Consider the following 24,989-nt stretch of genomic DNA (forward strand, 5'->3'; position numbering starts at 1 on the left):
AAGAAATCTCTGGAGTTTTTTTTTTGTTTTGTTTTTAATTCAAAACCCCATTTAGCTACGATCATAGAATTTGCTGACTATAGTTTGCTTTAAAATAATATTGAAGAGAGAGGTTTTCAACTCTAAACGCTCTGTAGGGGAATTTTAAACTCAAAACCATCTGGAGGGGTTTTAAACTTTAAAGAAAAAGCCATCTGGAGGAGGGGGATTTACACTCAAAACCCCTACGCTCATAGATTTTATAGTGTGTAATTTGCTTTTTTTTATATTGAAGAGGTACTTTTTTAGCTTCAAACCCCAACTGGAGGGGGGGGGGTTGAAACTCAAAACCCCTTTGGCTACGCTCATAGAATTTTGAGTGTGTAATTTGCTTTTTTTATTTTGAAGATGGGGTTTATCGTAAATTTTGGAGGGGGTTTTAAAATCAAAATCTTCCTCAACTGTGCTGTTGGAATTTGGGGATTGTTGTTTAATTTTTTTTGTTTTGTTTTATAGAAGAGGGGGATTTAACTGTGGTAGGGGGTTTAAAATTCAAAACCCCCTGTAGGGGGTTTTAAACTCAAAGCCCCCTGGTAGAGGGATTTGTATCTCAAAACCCCCTGATAGGGGTTTTTTAAATCTCAAACCCCCTAGTAGAGGGATTTATATCTCAAAACCCCCTGATAGGGTTTTTTTAAATCTCAAAACTCCCTGGTAGGGGGATTTAAACTCAAAACCCCCTGGTAGAGGGTTTTTAACTCAAAACTGCCTCGGCTGTGCTGTGGTAAGTGATGATTTAGTATTAAAATCTCACCTAAAATAAACAAAATGAAAGCAAAAATCAGTCAATTAATTCCGTTCCCCCCCCCCTGCGGGGGGGGATTTCATTTCGGGGGGGGTTTGAACCCCAAGAACCCCCCCCCCTGGCTACGCCCATGATGCTGTATGATGGACTTTGAATTATAAATCTCCTAAAAATCATTATGCTAAGTGTGATAATGTGACGAAAACTGGGTTTACGTAACAAAATGCATTTCTACTAGTAGGCAGCCTTCATGGTTAGCTATGTGGACAGTTTATTTCATGATTTTTTTTAACTATTTAAAAAAATCATGCTACCATATAGGCCAATATTAACATAACCATGCACTTGATATCAGTGGTGTTACTAGCAAGGGTGTCACCTGGTGCGGTCAGCTCAGGGTGTCAACACCTCTCCCATTCCCGTATTTTTTTTTCGTTAAGTCATATTAGGCTACATATACTTAATAATTACCAACATTAATTAATAATAAAAATAATTATAAAAGGAATGTCGATTCTGCTTTAGAATTCAGTTTTTTATTGCATTGTATCTATCTATAGCTCAATTTTGCAACAAAGCGGCCTTAAGTAAATTACATTTTTTTTTTCACGATTTCAAACTTGAAAACTTATCAATAAAACTTAAATTATATCGGAAAGTGCATTACATTGGTAGCCCTAGTAGGCCTACACTGTAGAGTATGCAAACCATGACGCTCTGAGTGCTACTTTTATAAGAGAATATTATAGAATCTTTTTACAATTTAATTCGAGTCTTGGTGGCATTCATGTTGCCCGGTCCCTTTCACTGGCCCTACCGGCCCAATTGGATACCGGCCCACCGGGCATTTGCCCGAATGCCCATATAGCCAGTCCGCCCCTGGGTTAGGCATATCTTCTTTTTAAAATAAATTAAGCAGTTGGTCCAGGTCTCCTATAGCCATGGAGATTTTTTAAAAAAAGTGTAGGGGTAGGGAATACCATTATACTCAGCGACTACTTCATACAATGCTTTGAATTAGTTTATTAGTTAATCTTTATGATACAATACACTTAACGGAAGATAACTTAGCCAAACAGCACATGATGTACAAAGCATATTTACCTTTATTGACCCACAGGAGCCTAATCGGTTTTCGCTTCTATTTATCTTTTCTACGTTCGATAACTATGTATAAGACATTCATTCTAATTTTGTAATTTATCTCCCTTTCAAGACCGTATTGTCAGCAGCTTTGGGAGTTCGTGGAACAGTAAAGAAATCTCGCCAATTGATCATCTTTGAGCAAACTAAAATACACCTTGACCAGGTGGAGGGTCTTGGAGAATTTATTGAACTGGAGGTATTGGTAGATAAAGTACTATTAAAGCTAATAGCCTACTATTAACTATTTACTGTAAACTGTCATTATATTTTTTTAACCGAGTGGATCCAAATTAAAAATTTAAAAAATTCCTCTGAAGTCGAGATTCGAACTCTTGCCCCCTTGATAAGTAACCTATTATAAAGATTTATCACACTTAAGTCTTTTATTTTTTAAAAAGTGGAGAATTTTTATGGAAAAAAAATGCTTGCTTATTTAATGTAATTTTAAAATCTAAATGATTCGCTTTCAGAAACAAATTGACTCTAGTAACAGATGCACCAGAAATTTGCAAGATCTAAAATATCTTGATATCGGATTTATTTTCAATATCTTTTCTAGTTTTTGCAATCTAAACGTGACAGACATGCTGAAGTCGAGATTCGAACTCTAGCCCCCTTGATAAGTAGCCTATTATAAAGACAATTCAAGAATGAGGAGATAAAAAAAAACGCATAGGGAAGGCCGCACCGGAAAACCAGAAGCTCACTACAGCGACCTAAATGAAGGTCTACAAGGCATGCGTTCTTAGCACGCTACTGTACGGCAGTGAGTCGTGGACAACCTACACAAAACAAGAGAGAAAACTAAACTCATTCCACTTGCGCTGCCTTCGAAGGATCTTGAAAATAACATGGAAAGAAAGAGTGTGAAATTCTGAGATTCTCGCGAGAACGGGCCTTCCCAGCATCTTTACACTCCTCAGACAACGCCGCCTGCTCTGGCTCGGAAATGTTCGCCGGATGGAGGACAATCGCATCCCGAAAATCATTCTGTATGGGCAACTAGCGCCTTGCTCAAGAAAAACTGGTCGCTCCCACCTCCGTTGCGTGGATGTGATAAAACGAGATTTAAAATCAGGGAACATTGATACTGACCACTGGGAAGAAATAGCCCTAGACCGCACTAGCTGGAGAGAGACGGTGACCAAGAAAGCTATGTACAGCGAGAAAAGCGTGCCACACGGAAAATAGCCGACGCCTCTACCACCAAAGCGAAGGCCACCTTGACCTGCACTATATATGGACGGGAGTGTCTCTCCAAAATAAGGCTCCACAGCCATATGAAAAAGTGTTCGAGATGAACCATAGTCGTTCTGAAGGAGGCTAATAGTTAGATATGTAGTGTAGTGTAGTAATTTTACGAAAGAAAAATGCGTGCTTATTTAATTTAAAATCGCTTTCAGAAACAAAAAGTAACTGATGCCCCAGAATCTAGCAAGATCTAAAATATCTTGATGTCAGATTTTCGATATCTTTTCTAGTTTTTTTTCAATCTAAACGTGACAGACGGACCTAAACACAAAATTAATAGCAGCTGGCCAGCTTTACTCCCTTTCGGGGGGCCGCTAAAAATTTTAATGCCATTAATAGTCCAGACCTACTGATCCTTTCTTCACTTGAAATGAGCTCCGATTGGAAGCAGTAAGGAAAGGCTACTCCTCCTGTACAACATGGTCTGAACAGAGTGATGCATCATAGCGATATCTCCAACAAAGATCTAGTAACCTTCCATATACTTCCCCACTTTTGCTGACAGAAGCTGGGGACTTTCATGCAAATACGCGAATTTCCTCAACCCCTTAGAAATACAATGAGGATACATTTAGGAAACCCTACTGGGGCGAGTTAAAGATAGAAGGTTATAGGGCTACAAGGCCTTCATCAGCTACAAACCAAAAAAGACAAGTTGTTGTTGCAAGCTGTTAACCCATTAATATGTTCTGACCAGATGGAATTCAAATTTATACGTAATTTCTTTTTGGTCCAGGTAATTCTTCGTGATGACCAGACTGAAGAGGAGGGGCATCTAATTGTGAGAGACATCATGAAGACCCTGGGAATCAGCAATGATGACCTTCTGGACTGTGCATACATGGATATGCTTTCTAATGCCTGACAAAAACCTGCATTTCTTTTTTTTTAAAACTAGAATAAATCTTGTGTTTCTAACAGATTTCATTTTGAAAGTTTTTCCTTGTAAAATAATTATTAGGCTAAATATTTAGCTAATTGTTATGTTTTATAAGTTTTGGGTGTTTCTTCAGAAATTAAGATTATTAGGTCATAGGCCAACCCTCCCCAAAGCAAGGGAAAAAAGTAAACAGGTTTTGAGCTAGAGACGTCATGTCACAGACAACAAAATCACTTGACTGCTTCCATTTTTAAAGCATTTTTTTTCCCCTTCTATACCAATGAATGGTCATTGTGCTGGCCACATGACAGCCTTACATTATCTGCCCCATAGATATGCCGTGTCTGACAGGAGGTACCTTTTTTCTTTTCTTAAACGAGTGAAAAAATAAAGTAAAGCTTTAAATAACAGTAACATTCAATTTTCAATTGAATTCATTTAATCATTAATTTATTCATGTGACAACCTCACATTATAATAAATATGCTAAGTGTCATAAATGCAACAGTCAAAAAATAACAACAACATTAACAAATACAGAGCATTATAACTAATAGTTAAAATACAAGTGCCATTAGCTCTTTAAAGCTACTGAAGAGATTTCGCTGACATTTTATATGAGCATCTTAAAAAAAGACATTTTATTGAGAGAAAAATAGTATAGCTGAGGGATCCCTTTTCTTAACAAAATTAGCAACAAATTTTTTCTTAAACACTTTTTTTTTAATTTTAAAAATTTTGAAAGTCTTTTATTTCCTACATTTAGCCTTAGGAAAATGTGGCCAAACAGATTTAAAAAGCTCATTCAAGCGGAAAAAAATAATTAGCAAATAATTGCAATTTTAGCATTAATGAACTGTGGGTATAAAAAACTGAACTAAAAACAAGGCTGACTTTTCACGAAGGCACCAAAATATATACAGGGGCAACAAATATTTTATTTATAAGATTTTGAAGAGGTCCTAGATTCAGCAGCTGCTAAAATTTGGAGGGTAGTTAAAAAAATAATGTTATGAACAAATAATGCCCTTTTTTAAAATATCGCACAGGTTTTTTTTTTCAACCCATTAAGGGGGTCAACTTTTTTTCTGCACTACTGTAGGTCTAGCCTCGTTGTACAACGGTCCCTAGTACTTGAAAACCTTGGAATGAACATTTCAAACTTTGACAAAATGTTAAATACTTCTTAGCTTTTATTATTTATGAAACATAAATTTTACAATCTCTTTTTTTTTCACATTGCTAGGGCAATTTCAGAAAAAAATACTGGATGAAAATTATTTTTAACTTAATAATAAGAAAAAATCATTCACCTGACTTAAAATTTATAGTTTGATTTTTTTTCAAGCTTCTTGCAATTATTGTACTAACATTTTCTAATAAAATTAAGATGGTAAACTGACATGAACAATTTTGTTTTAAATTCATATGCATGTACTGAGCTTCCGCAGTATTTTTTAAAAACTATTGTTTTCTAAAAATCAAAGTAGCGCTCTCACAATTTTTGACACTTTTAGAAATGAAAAGCAGTGTCTTGTGTTCTTTCTACATGCATACCATAGCAAAAGTCTTTTTTGTAGACATTGATCCCATACATGTAAAATGAATTTCTGTAAAAATGCTAACAACTTGATAACTTGAACTACTGGAAGGATTCAATGAAGCAAAAACTGAGATTTTCTTTCCACTATTATTATTCCTAAATTTTGAAACTGTGTTTGCCTCAAAAAATCTTTTCTGAAGGAATAAACTTAAACTGTTATGAAATATTCTGTACATTTAAATGACAAAACTAAAATAACTACAATGAAAGAAATACTAATTCAGAACAAAAGAAGAAGTCTACATGAAATTGTGTCTGCACTATATAGTCTGATCCAATATTTTTGGAGAATCGGCAAAAGATTAGTATATGTTTTTAGGTATCCAATACTTACATGTTGCGTAGCCACTTAAAATTATATTGATTCCCTTATTATTGAAAACACTTTTTTTTCTAGCGATACTAGCAGTGCTAGTAATGGGCATGGTGGCTGAGTGATAAATTTCTGGGCTTCTGACCTGTTCTGAACAAGTTAAAATCCTAGTGAAGACTGGGACTTTGAACATCAGGATGCTCGAGTCCACCCAACTTTTCATGACACTCTCATTAACTGTCAGCCATACAAATAGATGAGCTTTACATCTACCTCATTGATAAAAAGTCTGAAAGGGGTACACTAGCTTTTTTGAAATGAATAATATTTAAGTAATAAGTAATATTAAAAAAAAAACAGGGGACAAAGTATTTGCCTAACCAGATAGATTTATGACTGATAGAAACATTGAAATACTCATTTCAGTGTAACTGTCATTTATGCACAGACCTACATTTTTTACATTTCAAAGTAATAAACATTGCACACAAATATTTTCTATTAATACAATGTACAAAATCAGAAAAACTTCTAAATATTTATAGTCAAACATTCTTACTGGCCAAATAGAACCGAATTGGTAAAAAATAAATTAAACATGTATAAATATGGATTAGGAACTTTTATCAAGTTCTTCAATAGATATAGGAATCTGGACTTCTTCTTGCATATTCTTTGATTGAATGACAAAGGCTTCCACAGCTTGCTGGAGTGCTTCATGTATTTGTACAGGTCCAGTCTCCAGATTATCACCAATTACTTCCTGCAATGTGCTGGGGTCCTTGATGATGATGCTGATTTCATTGTTCTCACCCATTACAATCTCTACATTGTCCTGGCCAATCAGGTCAGCAGATATGGAGTGCTTGGCATAGTTCTGGTGATCGTCACTGACTAGTATTTCGTAGCCCCCACTCTCATGGGAAGTTTTGATCATGTGCTCCACGAGGGGCTCAATGACAATGTCCTGAGACCCTTCCATCTCTTCATCTATTATTTCAGTCTTTTGCACAGCTCCATTCATAAGCTGCTGTATGGTGGAATCACACTTTTGAGCTTTGGTCCGGTACTGCCTCCGCACTTTATTAGCCTTTCCAATTCGGCGGTTATACAATTTGGCCTGAGCTGGAGCTATGGGGACGGGCATTTCAAGTTTCATTTGCTCTTCATGCTGGTAGAAATCTTCTTTGTGGACTCTTTGAACATGCATCTGCATATGTTTTCTTTGGGTGCATTCTTTGTCACACCATATGCAGCGATAATTTATCTTTTGGTCGTGAGTGGATTTATGTCGTTTTAGGTGGCACAACAGAGCAAATGAAATATCACACTGATCACATTGGTAAGGTTTCTCCCCAGTATGTTGTGCTAAGTGAATACGATAGTTGCCTTTTTGAGAAAACCCCCGACTGCAGTACTGGCACTTGTATGGGGTTTCTCTGGTGTGTATAAGGACATGAACCCGTAGCTCAGGTTTAGTGCGAAATGTTTTTCCACAGACTGTGCAGGAATGAGGCCGTTTATCAGTGTGGCATCGCTTGTGCTTTTGGAGATAGTCATTCAGGGCAAAGGCCATGCCACAAAGATCACAGACAAAGTTACCAGTGCTGTGGTGGACTTTGCGATGCTTGTTCAGCTTCTGCACAGTAAGAAACTTTTTGTCACATGTGTCACAAGAGTAGACTGCATCCTTGCGATGTCTCTGCACATGCTGTTTGAGAAGGGTAGGGTTTTTAAAGACCTTATGGCAGAGGCTGCACTCTAACTTCATGTTGACATGAATTCTAATATGAGTTCTTAAAGCTTTTAAGTCTGAATGCACCTTTGTGCAGTTGGGACAATGATAATTACCCTCCTCATCCTGATAAATCTCTGAAGTGTTTCTCCCAGCCTTCCTGTAGGCTGTGATATCTATATCACATTTTTTTAAAGCTTCTTCCACAAGACCATCTTCTTCTTCAACAGGGAGACCAGAATCCTCAGCATGGTTTTGAAGCAAGTGCTTTTCTAAAGCCTTGTAACCATATACTAGCTCATTGCAAATGATGCACGTATTTGAAAGTTTGGAAAAGCCGGCATCTTCATGTGACTCAGACATGTGCCTCCGCCAGCCGTGAATAGAGCTGCATATTTTAGGGCAAAGGTGGCACCTGATGATTTTCTTATCTACTTTTTTCTCATTCTTACTCATTTCAAAATCACTGTGTTGTTTTTTCTGAAACTCTAGAAACTTTTTTGTGGGTGGATAGTGATCTTGGCAGTTCAGGGATATGTGTTTTTGAAGGTATTTTATACTTGCGTACATCTTACCACAATTAGGGCATCCTATGCCAGGGTGCACTGTTTTCCAGTGAAGACGCCTGTCTTGAATTTTATGAAAAAACACACCACACAGAGTGCATGGCAGTACTTTTTTACCAACATGTTTTTTGACATGCTTGTCTAGCATAAACGGACAGGGGAATGTTTCAGAGCAAAGAGTGCACTGGAAAGCACCCATGATCTTCAAAATCTCAAAGTACTCTCCGTGCATCTTGCTTCTGTGTTCCCTGTAACTGCTTGCAAGTAGAAATGTTTCAGAGCAATCCAAACACTCAAAGGATGTATTTTTTTTATCTGAATAGCTGTTGTGTGTCATTTCTTCTAGAATGTTCTGTCTTGGACTGTTCTGCTTGAAAACAAACTCTTTATCCTCAACACTAATAGTCAGCTTTGGTTTTTCTGTTGGCCAAGCAGGTTTTAATATAGTAAAAAATTTATTCTTATTACCATCTGCAGGTTTTTGAATTTCTGTGCTGCTAGCAGTCAATAACATGTTTTCGTATCTCGTTAGCTTATCTTGCAATGTATCCCGAAATCCCTCAGGATAGAACTCTCTGTGATCCTCAATCTTATGATGCCAGAGTCTGGAGGAAGTGGAGAATTCCAATTCACATGTGCCACACCTCACTTTCTCATTCTCGTGCCCCGAAACTCTATCTTCCTCTTCAAAATCATCTTCATCATCATTTTCTGAAATCATAGTTGCATAATCAATACGTTCTTCTTCCACTTCATTCTCATTGTCAACTAACATTTTTGACTTATATTTGGATAAGACCATATTGTCATCAGCTGTCAGACCCTCATTTTCAGGAACTTTCCTGAAACGAGCCCCATGACAGTTGTTATTGATGTGCCTTCTGAGCATCACAATGTTGGTAAACTCTTTGCCACACAAGCCACAGCTGCGAGCAGGATGATGCATCAGCCAGTGCTCTTCCCTATCCTTGTGGGAAGCAAAACCTTTTCTGCATAGTGTGCAGCGAAAACTCTTTATCTCACTGTGACGCTTCCTTTTGATGTGAATGTCCAGCATGAAACTGTAAGGGAAACTCTGGTGGCAATAATCACAGACATGCTCTTGCCTATCTCCAATAGATGCAGGAAAACTTTCAAATGCTTTCATGGTCCTGTTGTGAGAGTACTGATTATGATATAGCCATGAATTAAGTGAAGGGAAAATTTTACAGCAAATATCACAGCTGTAGTAACGATCCTGAGGATAAGTCATGGATAACTCAGAATTTTCACTAATCTCGCCTTCAAATTCAATTATCCTAAAGTTTATTTTATCTTCACTTTTCTGAACCAGTAATCCATTACCCAAAGGAGCCATTTTCGGCTCCATGATTGTGTAATACACAGTGGGATTGGTGCAATCACTATTTTCCATCTCAGGTTTACTGAATGACATATGTCCTCTGGTAGCTTGGGTGACATGCAACAAGGCTTCTTGCAGTGTTCTCTTAACAACGGGATCAACTGGCTCATATTTCTTTAATGTTTTGGGACCTCTAATGTTATGTTTTTTCATCTTTTCCTCTGCTTTAGTTACCCTGTCACCATTACTGCTAAGCTCGGCTTTACTGTGGCTGAGGTTATTATTTTTGAGGGGTACCTGCTTTATATATATTGCAGAATCGCTGGCATCTGTGTCCATTATGGATCCCATTTTATCTGGTGATTTTTTTTCCAGGGTCAGGTCACTGGCACCAAAATCAGAATCTTTGACACTATCAGTGTCGCTACCAGAATGCTCTGAGTTGGGCTTATTAGGCTTGTGCTTATGTCTCTCTGCAGCAAGAGCTAAAGTCATTAACTGTGTGTTCCATGTTGAGGTTGAGTTCGATAAAGTGGAAGAGGACACTTTACCTAATGTTAAACTATTTACATAGTCATCACCAAATCTAGAACTTTTCGCTGGTGTTCTGTTGGATCTTCTAGGCATAGACAAAATGTTCTGTCTAGCTCCTGCAACTGGAACTGTACAGGATTTAAGTGCAGTGGAGGAGCTGATGGTTTCCATTTGTAAAGTAGCATTATCTTCCGGCTTTTTTTTAGGAGGCCTACCTCTTTTTTTAACTGGTCTTTCTAATGTTGAATTTATTCCTGAATGGGTCTGAGAAATAGAAAGTGTGCTGGCATCCCCATTACTTAAAGAGATAACAGGTGAGCTAGTTGTTATATTTTTATTTGATGCATTTTCTTCACAAGAGATTATTTCGGCAATATTTTTGTGTGCGCCATTGCTTGAAACAATAAGTTGACTGAAATCAACTTTTAGATCACCAGACTCTTTGTCGATTACAACCTGCTTAAGAAACTGAGAAAATGGGATCTTTTTAGAGCTCAGGCCATCTTTGGTCTCAATGGTGATAAATGTATCTGAAACATCAAACTGCGTTGTAATATTCTGAAGCTCCTTCTCTGATCCAGAATTGAAAAAGTCAGAATGTAGATTTTCTTCATGATCTGTCCCATTTGCTTTAGATGTTTCTCCATTGGTCGTCATTTTTTTAAACTCAGAAATATATCAACTTGGCCAGTTTCATCATAGTAATTTAACAATCCTAGATACTTGGCACAACAGATTTTTCTGGAAAGATTCCAGAATGCTCTAAGTCTGATTACTGGTATGCTGGTTTGAGAATTTTGAAACAGAATTTTGTTGAAAAGTGGAAATATGCTGATCTTGTGATAAATTCTATTTTAGCCTTCGTCACTGCAGTTGGCATCATTTGTTCTAACGTTTTATATTTATCTAGACCACTTTTTTTTTCAGCAATCTAATTTATGCTGTTTTAACCTTAGTTATATGTTGATAAATAATACTCATAGTCATTGATCCTGAACTTTTTCTTCATTGAATCCAACAGAATTTGAAAATCAAAGTTTCTAAAAAGAAAAAAAGAAAGAAAAAAGAAACAGTTGAACTACTGATTAATGTAATTATGATTATCATTAGTATCATGTCAATTCCTTATAAAGAAAGAAACATAAAAATAAAATCAATTCCCTTTGGCTTTTTTTGAGAGAAACTTGCCTATATTCTATATTTTAGATTATTAGATTCTAGAATTTAGTGATCTAAAATAAAAATATCTTAAACTTTTTAAACTTGTCTTTCATCTAGAGTATTCTAGAGTAGAAGTAGAGTCTAGAGTGGAGTGTAGAATAGATCTAGATCTAGTAGAATCTAGTTGTAGAGAGCCCACAAAAAAAATTGCCCACATTAATTATGATTAATTTAATTTTAAAGGATTATCTTGTCAATTATTCAGAATAATAATTTTTTAATTCTTAATCATCATATTTCATATCATTGTGACAATTGTCATTGATGAATTTGATGTAGATCTATCTCTTAGTATCTAATAGATCTAATACTTAATAGTAATAGATATTCTTGAATTCTTGATTTAGTTAGTCAAATCTAGACCTAGTTTTTATTAAAATTAAATAGATCTAGATTCTAGATCTATTTCGAATTTCGGAGTAATATTTACTCATTTCCAATCTAGATCTAGATTAGATTCTTTTTTTTTTTCTAGCAATGTTTCATTGTTTGTCAATATGGCTAGATTATAGATAGTAGAGTCTAGATCTAGATCTAGAATCTACATTGTTTGTACAATGAATATGCTGGATTGATTTTACACATTAAAAAAAAAAATAGAAGTCGAAATCTACGTCTACTCTAGCGAGTCAAGAGTTTAGAGCTAGATTTAGATTCTTTTTTCTAGATTATTTTATAATTATTTATGCTACGAAATATTTTGTAGATTTTATTTTAAATGACACAGACCTATTAAATAAAATAATTGACAATTTCTCAACATACCTAGCATTGTTAGATATGGAATCAATAAATATAAACGTTCAACAACATTTAAATTCAATATTGTTTGATCACCTAAGATGTGATCAAATTAGCATGACATTTTTTTTCTCAAAGATGGCGACTGAATTTTAGCCATAGATTATACATTGTATATATCTATATAGGTCTGTGCAAGAACCACATAGATATACCGGGTACTTGTTTTTCAAGGATTCCGTAAATAATTTATCTTAGTGATTCCTCGGCTTTATTTATTAAAAATATGAAACAAATAGATCTACTTTAAAAAAAAAATAACAATAAGCCACAGACATATTGAAAGCCCATAGTCTTTGTAAAATAAAAACATTGATTCAACCAATAAAGTCAAGATCTAAATATAAAGTATAAAGAAAAAAAAAAGGTGTCTCAACGGTAGCTCTACTCTAGACTAGTCTAGACTGATATGTAAATAGGCACATACAGATCTATATTTATTATCTAAGTGTTATTTATATTGAGAAAAACTTAAGCTTATTTTAAAATGTAGCTGAACTTGAAATCTACTAATGTGCATTTAAATTCACATAGAGCTTTAATTTTAATCTATATATCGAAAACGTTTTATATTATCAATTTCAATGTGCTGCGTGACATTTTAAACTTGACAATATTGATATAGTCTAATTCAGTGAGCTAGATTTAATTGTTTTATTTGTTAGTGCACTGTTACTAGATTTTCTAGTTTATGCTGGAAACAAATGTACAGCATGAGAACCTTTGAGCAAGGAAACACTACTCTTGAAGTTTATTTTTCTTCTGTTATTGGTATTGATGTGCCAATTGTGTGATTTTATATATATATATATATATATATATATATACATTTATTTCTAATTAAACATGAGAAACGAAGAAGTTATGCTCATAATGTCAAATCGAGCTTAAATTAAAAAACTTAAAATACATTAACATCCATGATCATTTTTTTGTCAAAATGCAAGCAAAATTCTACTGTCGTTTCTTTGTCATTCACACTTTATAGCATTTTTCAAAGAAGAACTAACAAGAACGTTGACTGTTGTGCAGCTTAAATATATAGATTGAAACCAACACGAAGGAGCAACAAAACGTACATAAAAATATATTTTAAAAAATTAAAAGTGGCTTATATCCAGTGTAAATGTATTAATTAGTTTGGATCTGTCACCTAATTAAATTTGTAATAGATCTAGACTAACTATAATAAATCTGTGCAATTAGAAATGTTAGAAATGATTTTACTTTTATTTTTCTTTTGTTTAGCGCAATTTCATGCTTTTGACTTTCTAAATGCTCTATGAACATATCACTTGTCTCGAGCAGTCATAAAACACACACACACAAAAACAAGGGAGGTGGATATATAATGAGTTATCTGTGTGAATGTTACCGTGATCGCTTTTTAAATGCATTATATATATTTTTTTTAAAAGGTGTACAACTTGAATTCGAACTCAAGGGCTAAAGCTCCTCAAGCCAATACACTAACCACTGTGCCAGAAAATTGCTTTTGAAAATAGAAGGTTTTGTAGCTCTATTTTGCTAGTTTCAAACTTTTAAGCGATGTTACCTAATAGTGTACACAAAATATGAAGGGGAGTAATTTAACTTGTACCACCACATCTGTCAAGTTCAATTTCTTTCTCCTGTTCAATACCAAACAAAATTATTAATTACAAATAGTTGATTAACAAATTGGTTTTTAAAAATTGATTCTTGTGTTATGAGGTAAAAGAAATAAATTTGCAAAAAAAATGTCAGCCTTATCCGAATTGGGTGTGGGAGTAATAACACGTGCAAACTTTTTGTCAATTTTACAATTTTTTATTTCCAGATCTACTTCCTGGTGCTGTATATGTCATTAGTTTTAGTAGACTTTTCTTTTTCTTTTTTTTTTATTTCTTAAATATCTCAACCCAATCTCTAGCGATCAAAAACTTTTTGGAAATAATAGCTACAAAAGTTATAATGAATGTATCCCCCCCCCCCCGTATGTTTTTTTAATGTAGTGTAAGCAAATTAAACACGTGACGAGAATATAAGTGTCAGCGAACGATTTGTCGTGTAAATCATTTGTCGTGAGCCAATTGTCGGTAATGAATAGAGTTGTCGGTGAACAAGTTCTCTGTGCACCTTTTGTCGTGAACGATATGTAGCGTGAACGAATTTTCGGGTGAACGAAATGGCTGTGAACGATTTGTAGTTTTCCCCTTTCAGATAGCCTTCCCAGAATCCTCCTGTAATATATCAGTTCCCATTATTTGAAATTATTTTGTGCTTTTCTCCAGTCTGTTTTAGTACGTATGGGGGGGGGGGACGCTGTAGGTTCCATTCGTTTACAGTTATTCATTTTAAAAGTAAAACAAATTGGCAACACGGTCCGACTTACGAGTGAAGAACATTCGAAGCCCATGTAAGTACTGTGTGTTTTGTAGTAGTGTAAGCCCAGTTTCTTGTTAAACAAGACACAAGGTAGCGGACCTGTTCTGATCACGCAAAAGATGTTAATAGAATGACTAAAGGCGATACCAATCGTTATAGAAGACCTCAACACTGACCTGCGACGACGCGACATTATAGACCAATAGCTTGTTGCTACATCACAGTAACTAGTAACTACTAGTCGGGAATACTATGAAACCAGTATTATAGGCCTACTTAGGCTACCCAAAGTATGTGCTCAGAGCTAGGTATCAACACAGAACTCAAAGAATTATTTACCACAAGAAAAAGACGCCAGGCGAAACAGGGGGGAGATTAGGTAACACACAAAAAAGAAGTACGGAGGATTCTTTTATTCTTCCTTAGACGAGATTGTTCAAGAAATAATCACCCGATTGGAACAATTCCATGATGTGGCAGGTAAATATTTATAACATCATCATATTGTCGATGAAAGACTATCGATCTTGTGCCCGTCATCATCTACGAGAATACGTAGGCTTAGCGTAGAACTTTGGAAGTTTGGTCCAGTCTTGAGATGTCAGATGAATATTTCCTGTCGAAGATAATAGAAACATGTGTGCCTTCTTGTTCCCTAGGTTATAATTAGCCTTTTAACGTGATCCTCCCAATATATTTTTTAAATGAGAGATTATTAAAGAGCTCCTTATGGAAATGGTTTTACATTAAGTCACCTATTAGACCGATCTCTGTTGAGAGCTTGCCCCTATGCGTCGAACGGCGCGCAAGAGGATACGTCTATGTGTTTCTCAAACTTTTACAACCAAAAATGTTATGTTCGTCACCCAAACTGGTCAGATAAGAGGTCTGTGGGAGCACCCCAAGCTCACTCACAGTTGTTTCTGGGCGAAGCCCGTGCGCCAAGCGTTTTCTGCATTTCCGAGCTTCAAAAACTCTTTTTCCTGGCGTTGCATTATTTTTCTCATAGTAGGAAAATTGCTGCTCAAATAGAATTAAATTAAAATAAAATGTTGTAACGGATTGATACTAAAATGTGAGAGACATAACAGGCAGTAAGAGCATGCAAGTTTGTAATAAGCTTAATCGTCGTATAAGCTATTCAGCAAGTCATCTTGTAGCGGGCCTGTTCAGTTCACGCAAATGGCGTCTATTAATAGAACCTAAAACCACTGTACTTTACTCGAGAAACATTTGTCCGCTTCGGGGGCCGCTAAAAAGTTATGCTTAAGAAAAAATAACTTCACTTAATTGATTTTCACAAACGTTTGTAAAAATGTTTTTACTTGAATAACAGGTTACTCAAATATGGAATAAATCCAATGTAAATAGGTTACAACTGATTTTTATCCTTGAAAATGCATTACCGGGTTCAATAATATCTTGGTGGGCCCCCTCCGCCCAATAAGACGAATTCAGTGTGGGACAAAACAATGGATTAATCTGAATCTTCTTATCTTTATAATACAGACCTTCCTTCAATGCATTTAGTCATGCATATTAACCAATGACCTAAATTCTGCTAAATCACTGGTTTTCCTGGCTAGCTCAGGCAACCAGGGGCGGACTGGCTATATGGGCATTCGGGCAAATGCCCGGTGGGCCGGTACCCAATTGGGCCGGTAGGGCACCTAAAGAATCTCAAGGATGTCATTATGACACTCACTAAATCGAGGTTTTATAATAAAGTAACTTTTTGAGTTTGGTGTTCAAAAAATCTTTTACAGTGTAATACTAATGTAAGTGATACTGTGGTTTTTAATTTTGGGATCCACCTTGCTTTAATGGGTACCTAACATTGGTTGAGGGATAGGCCTACGTGAAGGCAGTTGATCTATCCTATATTATTTTATTCTATGGCCTCCTTCAGTCGCGAATCGACTATGGATCATATCTCATGGAAATGAGATGAATGCCTGGGCATTAGCTGTGGTCGGAACGATGTCGCCCTCACATCACTTCCTCCCTCTCCACACAGCTGATGTATCCAAAGGAACGGCAGTGCCTATACAGTTTGGGGTCAGCGGCGTCGCAGCTTTTGCCAGAGTGTAGCACTGGGTGCTGCAAACTGCCTTAGGGTCGCCAGCTCCTGATTTTTCCTCAGGGTTGACTAACGAAGCCTTTCCCATTATGATATACAATATATGGGCCGGATTGTTAAGAAATGCCAGGGCTGATTTTGACATCCAGTCCGACCCTGCAGGCAACCCATTCCATGCTCTTATAGCACTAGGGAAGAAGGAGCATTTGTACTAATTTGTCCTAGCATATGGGACGAGGAATGTGCCCTTATCCTTGTGTCTTTCTGGGTATTTTATTAGAGTTTTATATATAATTGCTACTTTACTTTTGAGTCTTCTATCCTGAAGGCTTTCTAAATTTAGTGATTTTACTAAAGGTGTTACTCTAGTCAAATGTGAATATTCGTTTGTTATGAATAAAAGCAAGTAGTGTACTTTTTTTTAAAAATTATTATCTAGTTCTATGCCCATCATTTAACAGTAAAATAAAAAACTAACATTTGTTTACTACAATTTTTCTGGCATTCTGAGTAGCAAAGTCGAAACCACTGCATCCATTTCTAAATTTTTGGCTGTATCTCATTAATGGAAAGAACTCCAAGAGAGGCCGACTTGCTATGTGTTATAGAAATTCTTAAATAATTTTTGATTAATCGTAACTTCAAGAATGACCGCTATGCTGAACAAACTGATACAAAGTCAGAAATAACATCATTGATGTGACAGTGTTTGGAAAACATGAAAATAAAAAGAAACAGATTGGGCTTTGAGAAAGTTGATAAATTAGCATAGGTGTGCCGAAATTTTATATTCAGGACCTTCAGGACTATATGGACCTAATTTGAGCGACTGGTATACATTGTATAGGGCCTACATGGGTTAAAAGTTTTTTAATTTAATTTAATTTTTTTTTTGTAACGTTTAGAAGCTTTATGAGGTTTTTAATAAATTCCTACAAAAATTGCAATTATTTTCACTTTGATATCATCCCTATAAGTTCTTATGTGGGCACCAACTAGTCTCAGTCATGGATCCAAGCAGCCCAGTGAAACCCTTCGCGCCATTGTTACTACGCCACAGGCTGTGAGCTCTAATGGTCGTAGGTCCGGGTTCATTGAGCCAATGGTCTTGTGTACGTTTGGATATCTAGCTACAGTCATTTACTTTATTTCTAAAAAGTTGTCAGCAAATGGGAATTTTGAAAAAGTGCATTCTTCCACTGGTGACAGGCTACCAGCTCCAAGAATTCGTCTTTAGTCTTTCGCCTCTTTTGCGATACCGACGGATTGCCAGACTGTGCTAGGAAAGATGCCTGAGACCGGATTATTCGGGTTCTCGAATTCAAAAGGTTAAAGTTGGAAATTATATTTGGAAGCCCCTTACTATCACTGATCCCCCCCCCCCCAAAAAAAATCCGTTGAGCAGTGTGATGGCAACCCTAATACGCTAGGCCACTACTGTATTGTATATTTAGCTTTGTATCTAAACTCTGAATTACAAAGAGTGATCTAATGACTTACAAAAAAAAAAAAGAAAAATAAAAGAATAATAATATGATCTATAACAAACAAACAATGAACGAACAAAAATCTTTCCTAACAACAAGATTCTAAGCAGGCCAGAGCCCTTCATGGACTGTAGCGCCACAGGGATGGATGGATGGAAGAACAAGAATCTATAGTTGGCAATCCGATGTTAAAAGATCTACCATAGATTCGAGTTTCTAAGTTTACAAGGTCACTAAACCCACGTTTTCCGTTACCAAATCTTAGCTGTTTCAAGGTGTAGTGATCTACAAAACTCAAAAGATATCAATAAATAAACATGCTTCGAGTACTTCAAAAAAGAGTAAGTAAACATTAATATTCAAATAGTATTGAAATAGTAGACTGTCACTGTCTCAGTGTCTGTGACTTCTGATACTTCTGTAGTAATAACTCAGTTTAACTGTGTAAGTAATTTAGTAAGTGTAGACAGTAGACTCAAGACTGGTAGTGGTCACCGTGGTACTGGTAGACTCAGTGTAGAGACTATAAGAGACAGTAGTCACATTCACAGTATAGTGTAGTGTAGTAGTAGTACTGTAACTAACTTAACTAACTGTAAGTAAGTGTAAGTTAACTAAGTTGTAAGTTCTGTAAACTGTTTTTCACTGTATTAAGTAGTGTAACACTAAGTCACTAAGCCAAAGTAAGTGTATTTGTAGACCAGTGTAAAGACTTAAGTCACTTAAGACCTTTAGAGACTAAGAGTTACTAAGAAATAAGAGACATAGAGTCTTAGACTTAGAGTATTGTCAAATATTGACTAGTGTACTCACGAGACTCAGATTGTACACTCCACTGTTCTGTACAGTGACAGTCGTTATAGTATTACAGTATAAGACAATTAGTCGTAACAGTGTAGATCAGCACTGTCAGTGTCAGCAGATCTAGCCTCTATCTAGAGATGCTAATCTAGCTAGATCTAGTTTATCTAGTCTGTACTCATGAAACTCAGATTGTACAATCCACTGTTCTGTTCAGTGACAGTTGACAGTCGTTACACTAGTTACAGTATTAGTGGTAACGTAACAGTGAGTAACACTAGTCACTAGTCTGACTAGTAAATCTAGTAATATAGTACTAACAGTGTAGATCAGCAGTTCTAGTTCTATCTCTAGATTCTACTAATTCTAGATATATAGAATCTAGAATTAGAATAATATCTAGATTCTAGATTAGTTGTGTAGACTGTAGATAAGACTACCAGATGGCTGCCTGGTCATGGGGTTTGGGCGCTGGACTGTTGTTCAGATTTATCGATGGTCGAGGGTTCAAATCCTGCCCGCTCCCATCCCCCGTCGTCCTGCGGGAGGTTTGGACTAGGAAGTAATTATCTTCAACTCTGAAGGAACATCCGAAACATGTAATACAACATTTTACAAACATATTAATTATATTTATATAATATATACAGTCAGCACACTGAAAATTACTGATACTGGTTGCGCTGTCTTTTCTCTACATTTACAGTTAAAAATTCTCAAATAAATGATTACCATTTATAAAATCAAAATGATTGATATTTTTTTTTTTTTGAGAGAACACAAACATCAAAATACCAAAGTCAAAGTAGAATCTAAATTCTTTATGTACACTGTTTAGGGAATGCAATTTTTGTCTTTTGGGCCTTAAAACTGATTGTGTGCGGTGCATAATACTCTATATTGTTTGCCTTATAATTGAAGGATGCCAAAAAAAAAAAAAAAGTAAAACTAATCAAAGGTGCTAGATCTATATCTAGAATTCAAGAGCAAAAAAATGTGTGGGGATGGGTCGATCCATTTGGCACTGCTAAAACCAAAAGTTAGGGCGTGTTATTTATGATTTTAAAAAGGCCAAAAATTATGAAAAGTATATTTAAAGTATATTTAATATTTTGATATTACTTTGAGGAGCTGAAGAAAAGTTTGTTCATTAGAAGTTTAAAAAAAAGATGTTTCGGCCTAAATAAACAATATATTATATAGATCTAGCTAGGAACTAATCAACGGGTTTAGCCAGTGTGTAATCTAAAATCTTTATAGTATAGATTTTGGATCTAGAATCTTGTGAGTCTACATTTAGAATGACTTGTCTTTAGATCTAGATGATAGTTTCAAAGTATTCCCCAATAATTTTGTGTCTATCAAGTAGACATGTACTCTCAAAGATTATATATTTATATATATATCTAGATCAAGTAGATCTATGTTGCTTTTTTTATCTGGACTGTCAAAATCAATTTCTAAATTCTTCTTTTTAAAGATCTCCAAGAATTTGGCAGCACAATGCACAAGGATGGTTGCTACAGGGAAATCACCTGAAGTGGAAGTACCAGAGCTTGAGGAATCATTTGCTAATTCCAAGAAACTTCCTGAAAGAGGTATGTAATGGTATAAATATTTTTTTTAAATTAATTCTGATACATATCTGGTCATACTATAGATTTATTTGCCATTTCTTAAAAACTTAACAAGTTTGCATTAACAGTATCCCGAGGAGGTTAATTAAAAATTTTTGATACCTATTAAATTGTCATCTATAATTATCAGTGTATAAAATTTATTAATAAATATTTACTTCCTGTTATAATTTCAGGCATGAATAAGGTCACACTTGTAGGTCGAGTAGGCAGAGTCCCAGAGCAGAGAGGAACAAGTGAACACCCTGCTGTAATATTTCCATTAGCTACAAACATGACCTTCAAAAGGGCTAATGGTAAATCTTTTGTATCTCTTACTGTACTTTGGTAAATTGAAACTTTGTTGAATTTTTTTGTTATGGTATAAACGGTTTTGATAGATTCACAATTTAACTGCTTAAATTCACACTATTAAATCTTTGTATTATTATTATGGCTATTATGTTAACATTTCACTGTGGATTTATTTATTTGTTAATTTATATTGTATCATTACATTGGTGGCAAGAAAATTCGTTGTGCATAAAATCATCTTTGTGCCATTAAGTTATTCAATTTAATAAATTAAAAACTGTTTCTGAATTCTATTCAAACAACAGATCTGCATTAGGCAGTGATTGTCACTTGTGATAGTTTGAAAGTTTTGTTGGCAGATATTATCTCTCTGTACATTAAAATAAAAAAAATGGTTGTATATTGCTCATCGTTCATGCTTTTAGCATGGTTAGAGAGCTATGGTCCAATCTCTTTTGTGGATCAGTGGGGGGAGTGGGTATCTGGTAGAAAGTTTCTGTACTGCCTTCAGGCGCTCAGAAATACAACTCTGCTCAAGTCCGGATGCTAACTTGAGCCTACTTGCAAGGTGGCCAAGCCATAGTCAAGTGGTTTTGGCCTCTCAGTCACACATCCCATGTAAGAAACCTATACTTTGCTGCTTTTTAATATTCTCAAACTAACCTTTGCTAGCATGGAAATAATTATTATTTTTTTTTTGTGATCTCACGTTAAAAAAAAATTGCTTTCTTTTTAAAAATATGTTCAGAAATCAGTGTGTATCTGTTTCTTTCCTGTTTAAACCAAGCATAAAGAGATTCTTCAATTTGGAGCATATTCGTTCAATTAAAGTTTTTTTTTCTAGGTGTCGTCTTAAATAGATTTCACAAAATGTTCTAACATCTCCTTATTTTTCATATTGTAAACTAAAAAATATGGCAGGTAAATAATATAATAATAATCATGGACACTTAAGAATCTATCACCACTCAACACTTAAAATAACAAATCAAGGTGCAAGAGGCGAGGTGCATGTTCAGATGATGCACACAACTTAGCTGCGTCATATTACTGATTGTCTCAGATTATGAAGTGTTGGACCATGAATAGTAAACTGTATATATATCTATGACATGAAAACCAGATAGCATCAGTGTAACTCTAAGTTATTATTTTTTTAAACTGCATCCTAACGCAAACAATACATCCTACCTTAATAGTAGCTATTGGATTAATATAACAGACATAGCTTCTAAGGATTAATTGTGATGTTCAATTTAATTGCATTTTATCTCAGTATTTATTGATCCATGATCAACTTCATCAATCCATCTCCACCTAAAGCATAAACCTTCTTAACTAACTCTAACTTAGTCACTGAATATCATAATTCAAGTATATTTTATTAACTTTTTTTTTTTCAGATCTTTTTAATTTAATAAGGTGTTTTTTGTGTGTGTGTTTCTTTTTTACTTCAATCAGATTGCTGTAACAATAATGTTGTAACTGTAAAAATCAAACCAAGTCATTGCAATTGTTTACTTGTTTCATGCAACGCTTTCAAATAAATTAGAAATATTAGCCAGCAAATGTCATGTTTTTAAATATATTTATAAATTGAAAGGTTAAATTTACTTGACAAATGAGTCCTGCCAACACACACACACACACAAACTCCATAAGTTATGTATTTTTGTAACTATATATTTCCAGGGGAATTGACAACTAGAACAGACTGGCACAGAGTTTGTGTGTTTTTACCTGGTTTAAGAAATATTGCTGCTAACAGAGTAAACAAAGGGTAAATAGAATTATATTGATGATAGATTTAAATTTAATTTTGTACTCTCTATAATTTATTTGTGTGTCTTGTTAATATGAAACACATTTGCCTGTTTTTTCATGATTGTGTTATTTACATTACTTTTTAAACAATTTTAATGTATTTTTTTTTTAATTTGCAAATATTTAGAGATCGTCTACTTGTAGAAGGGTCACTATCTTACCAAAGATACACAGATTCTGATAATAAAGAAGTCAATGTTACATCCATCCTTGCTAGTAAGTGAAGTCTTGATATTTTTTTTTCTTTTACTGTCCATTGTTCTAGGTAACAAATTTCAATTTTGTTTTGGCATCTCTCACTTGTTGGCTTGTGCAGTTGTCTTCTTATCAACAAAAGATGTGAAAATGACATGAACTTTCTACTATATCTAATCAAAGAACACTGAAAAGTTGAAAGTCCTCGTTTAATCTTATTGTGATTTTTTGTACAGAAAATATCTTGTGACCGTTAAATAGATAGGCCAGTGTTTCACAAACTTTTTCTTTAATGGGACAATTCACTCATTCTGAGAATTTAGCAAAACTCTTGTTTATTCTTAGGTTGAATTATTTCCTATTTGTTTTAAAAAAATTAAACTATTTAATTCATGTCAATTGTTAGAATACAGATATTTTCAAAGTTCATATTGATGTTGTCAGAGATTATTTTTCCGTCACAGAAAAGAATGATTAAAATAGACTTTCTTTTCTGCCTTTGAGGTGCGGTGGTTTAGCGGTAAAGCGCTCGGCTTCTGAACCGGGGGTCCCGGGTTTGAATCCTGGTGAAGATGGATTTTTAATTTTGGGATCCTTTGGAGCCTCTGAGTCCACCCAGCTCTAATAGGTACCTGACATTAGTTGGGGAAGAGTAAAGGCTATTGGTCGTTGTGCTGGCCACATAACACCCTTATTAACCGTGGGCGCATTAAACAGATGACCTTTACGTCATCTGCCCTATAGACATCTAGGTCTGAAAGGGGAACTTTTTTTCTGCATTTATTTAGAAATTAATTCAGAAGTAGACCTTGTAGTCAATTTCTCCAATTGTTTGTGGAACACCATTGAGACCTTGTATAACATTAGCGTTCTGCAGAAGTAGTTTGGGAAACACTGAGAGATTATTGTAAATCTATTAAGATCCTTAATTATTTATCCTACATAGTCTGTTAATAATAATAATGGTCTTGTTTGGTTTATTGGAAGTCCCAGTGGTGCATGCCATTTAGATGTGTGTTTGTGTGTAGCATATTGTGTGTGTATGACTACCCTGTACAGGCCCCCAATGAGTTTGTGTATAACAAGAAAAACCACCACCATAACCATTGAAAATAAGCTCGTATAAATTTTATTATTAGCCGTACACAACATATGCATGTACACAATCAGGTCTTTCCTCTAACTCAGCTATAAAACCTCTGGTGGACTAAAAGAAATGTAGCTTGTAAAGTGAATGCTATAGCAGTACATTTGTCTGTGTATTTCTAACTATGGATGAATTGAGAGTTTTGACTTGTGTTTTTCTTAGATAACATCCTCATCTTATCAAGGCGACCAAATCAAGTAGAGCAGGAGGAGCCAGAGGAAGCTTAAACCCAAATGTTGATCAACTAGTGATGTCATTATTTTGTTCAAGAGTGCCAGAATTAAATTTTTTTTGTAATGTACTACTGGAAGAGTGAGTTATGTGTGTGATAATGTATGGTGGCTACAGTTCATAGCTCTGATCAAATGTTAATTTTTACTTATTGGAGATCTATGAAGATTCAATTCATGTAGGGATCATTACATTTTTTTTGTTGACCTGACATTGATGTTAGTAAAAATGAATCTTTTTATATATTTATTATATGAAAAAAAAAGTTTTGTAAAATAAAAGTATTAGCTCTGACATTTATTATTTGTTTTATTTATTATTTGTAGGAAGCGTGGTCGAGAGGATAAGTACGCTTGAACTTGGCTTGGCTACCTATGAAGGGGGGCTTGAGGTTCGACACCCGACTCAAGCAGAGTTGTGTTTACTGAGTGCCTAAAGGCATCACGGAAAAACCTTCTCCCAGATACCCCCAAACTGGTCCACAAATGAGATTGGACCATAGCTCTCTGAGCATGCTATAAGCATGAAAATAGGGCTATATAAAAGCTATAATTATTATTGTTGGGAAAATTTTAAAACAAGCTAGTGTGGCGGATGTTATAATTTGCTCGGTGTCTGCGTGGCTGCCTATTGAGTTTGAATCTTTTGAGTTCTCCAAGATATCCCCCATTGGGTCCACAAAAGAGATTGAATCAGAGTGCCCTAAGCATGCTTATGGCAAGAAGGATGCACTGGATACAAAAATAATTA

At 35.2% G+C, this 24,989-nt stretch overlaps 3 protein-coding genes across 12 annotated transcripts in view; 2 read left to right on the forward strand and 1 right to left on the reverse strand.

The window, feature by feature from the left end:
- LOC106072945 (uncharacterized) overlaps positions 1–4,103 on the forward strand; it is a 33,348-nt gene extending 29,245 nt beyond the window's left edge. For all 9 annotated transcript variants that reach the window (XM_013233406.2, XM_056043819.1, XM_056043812.1 and 6 more), the window contains 2 exons: positions 2,001–2,126; positions 3,918–4,103. In XM_013233406.2, coding sequence (XP_013088860.2) covers positions 2,001–2,126; positions 3,918–4,046 — 255 coding nt within the window. In that variant the 3' untranslated portion in view covers positions 4,047–4,103. The remainder of the gene's footprint in view (positions 1–2,000; positions 2,127–3,917) is intronic.
- Positions 4,104–4,466: 363 nt separating this feature from the next.
- Positions 4,467–12,286, reverse strand: LOC106072946 (zinc finger protein 62-like). Of its 2 annotated transcripts, none has more exons than XM_013233410.2 (2): positions 12,141–12,286; positions 4,467–11,194 (listed from the first exon to the last, which is right to left on the reverse strand). In XM_013233410.2, exon 2 carries the CDS (start codon positions 10,809–10,811, stop codon positions 6,591–6,593), a length of 4,221 nt encoding a protein of 1,406 aa, XP_013088864.2. In that variant the 5' UTR covers positions 10,812–11,194; positions 12,141–12,286; the 3' UTR covers positions 4,467–6,590. The 2 variants fall into 2 exon arrangements, with proteins under 2 accessions (XP_013088864.2, XP_055899782.1); XM_056043807.1 differs by lacking the exon at positions 12,141–12,286 and adding an exon at positions 11,806–11,882.
- Positions 12,287–18,286: 6,000 nt separating this feature from the next.
- Positions 18,287–24,537, forward strand: LOC106072939 (single-stranded DNA-binding protein, mitochondrial-like). Its single transcript, XM_013233397.2, has 6 exons — positions 18,287–18,451; positions 20,392–20,509; positions 20,725–20,844; positions 22,535–22,622; positions 22,794–22,882; positions 24,171–24,537. Exons 1-6 carry the CDS (start codon positions 18,428–18,430, stop codon positions 24,233–24,235), a joined length of 504 nt encoding a protein of 167 aa, XP_013088851.2. The 5' UTR covers positions 18,287–18,427; the 3' UTR covers positions 24,236–24,537.
- The last annotated feature ends 452 nt before the right edge of the window (positions 24,538–24,989 follow it).

The sequence above is a fragment of the Biomphalaria glabrata genome, chromosome 10, assembly GCF_947242115.1.
Source record: "Biomphalaria glabrata chromosome 10, xgBioGlab47.1, whole genome shotgun sequence".
In the NCBI taxonomy this organism is placed as follows: Eukaryota; Metazoa; Mollusca; class Gastropoda; family Planorbidae; genus Biomphalaria; species Biomphalaria glabrata.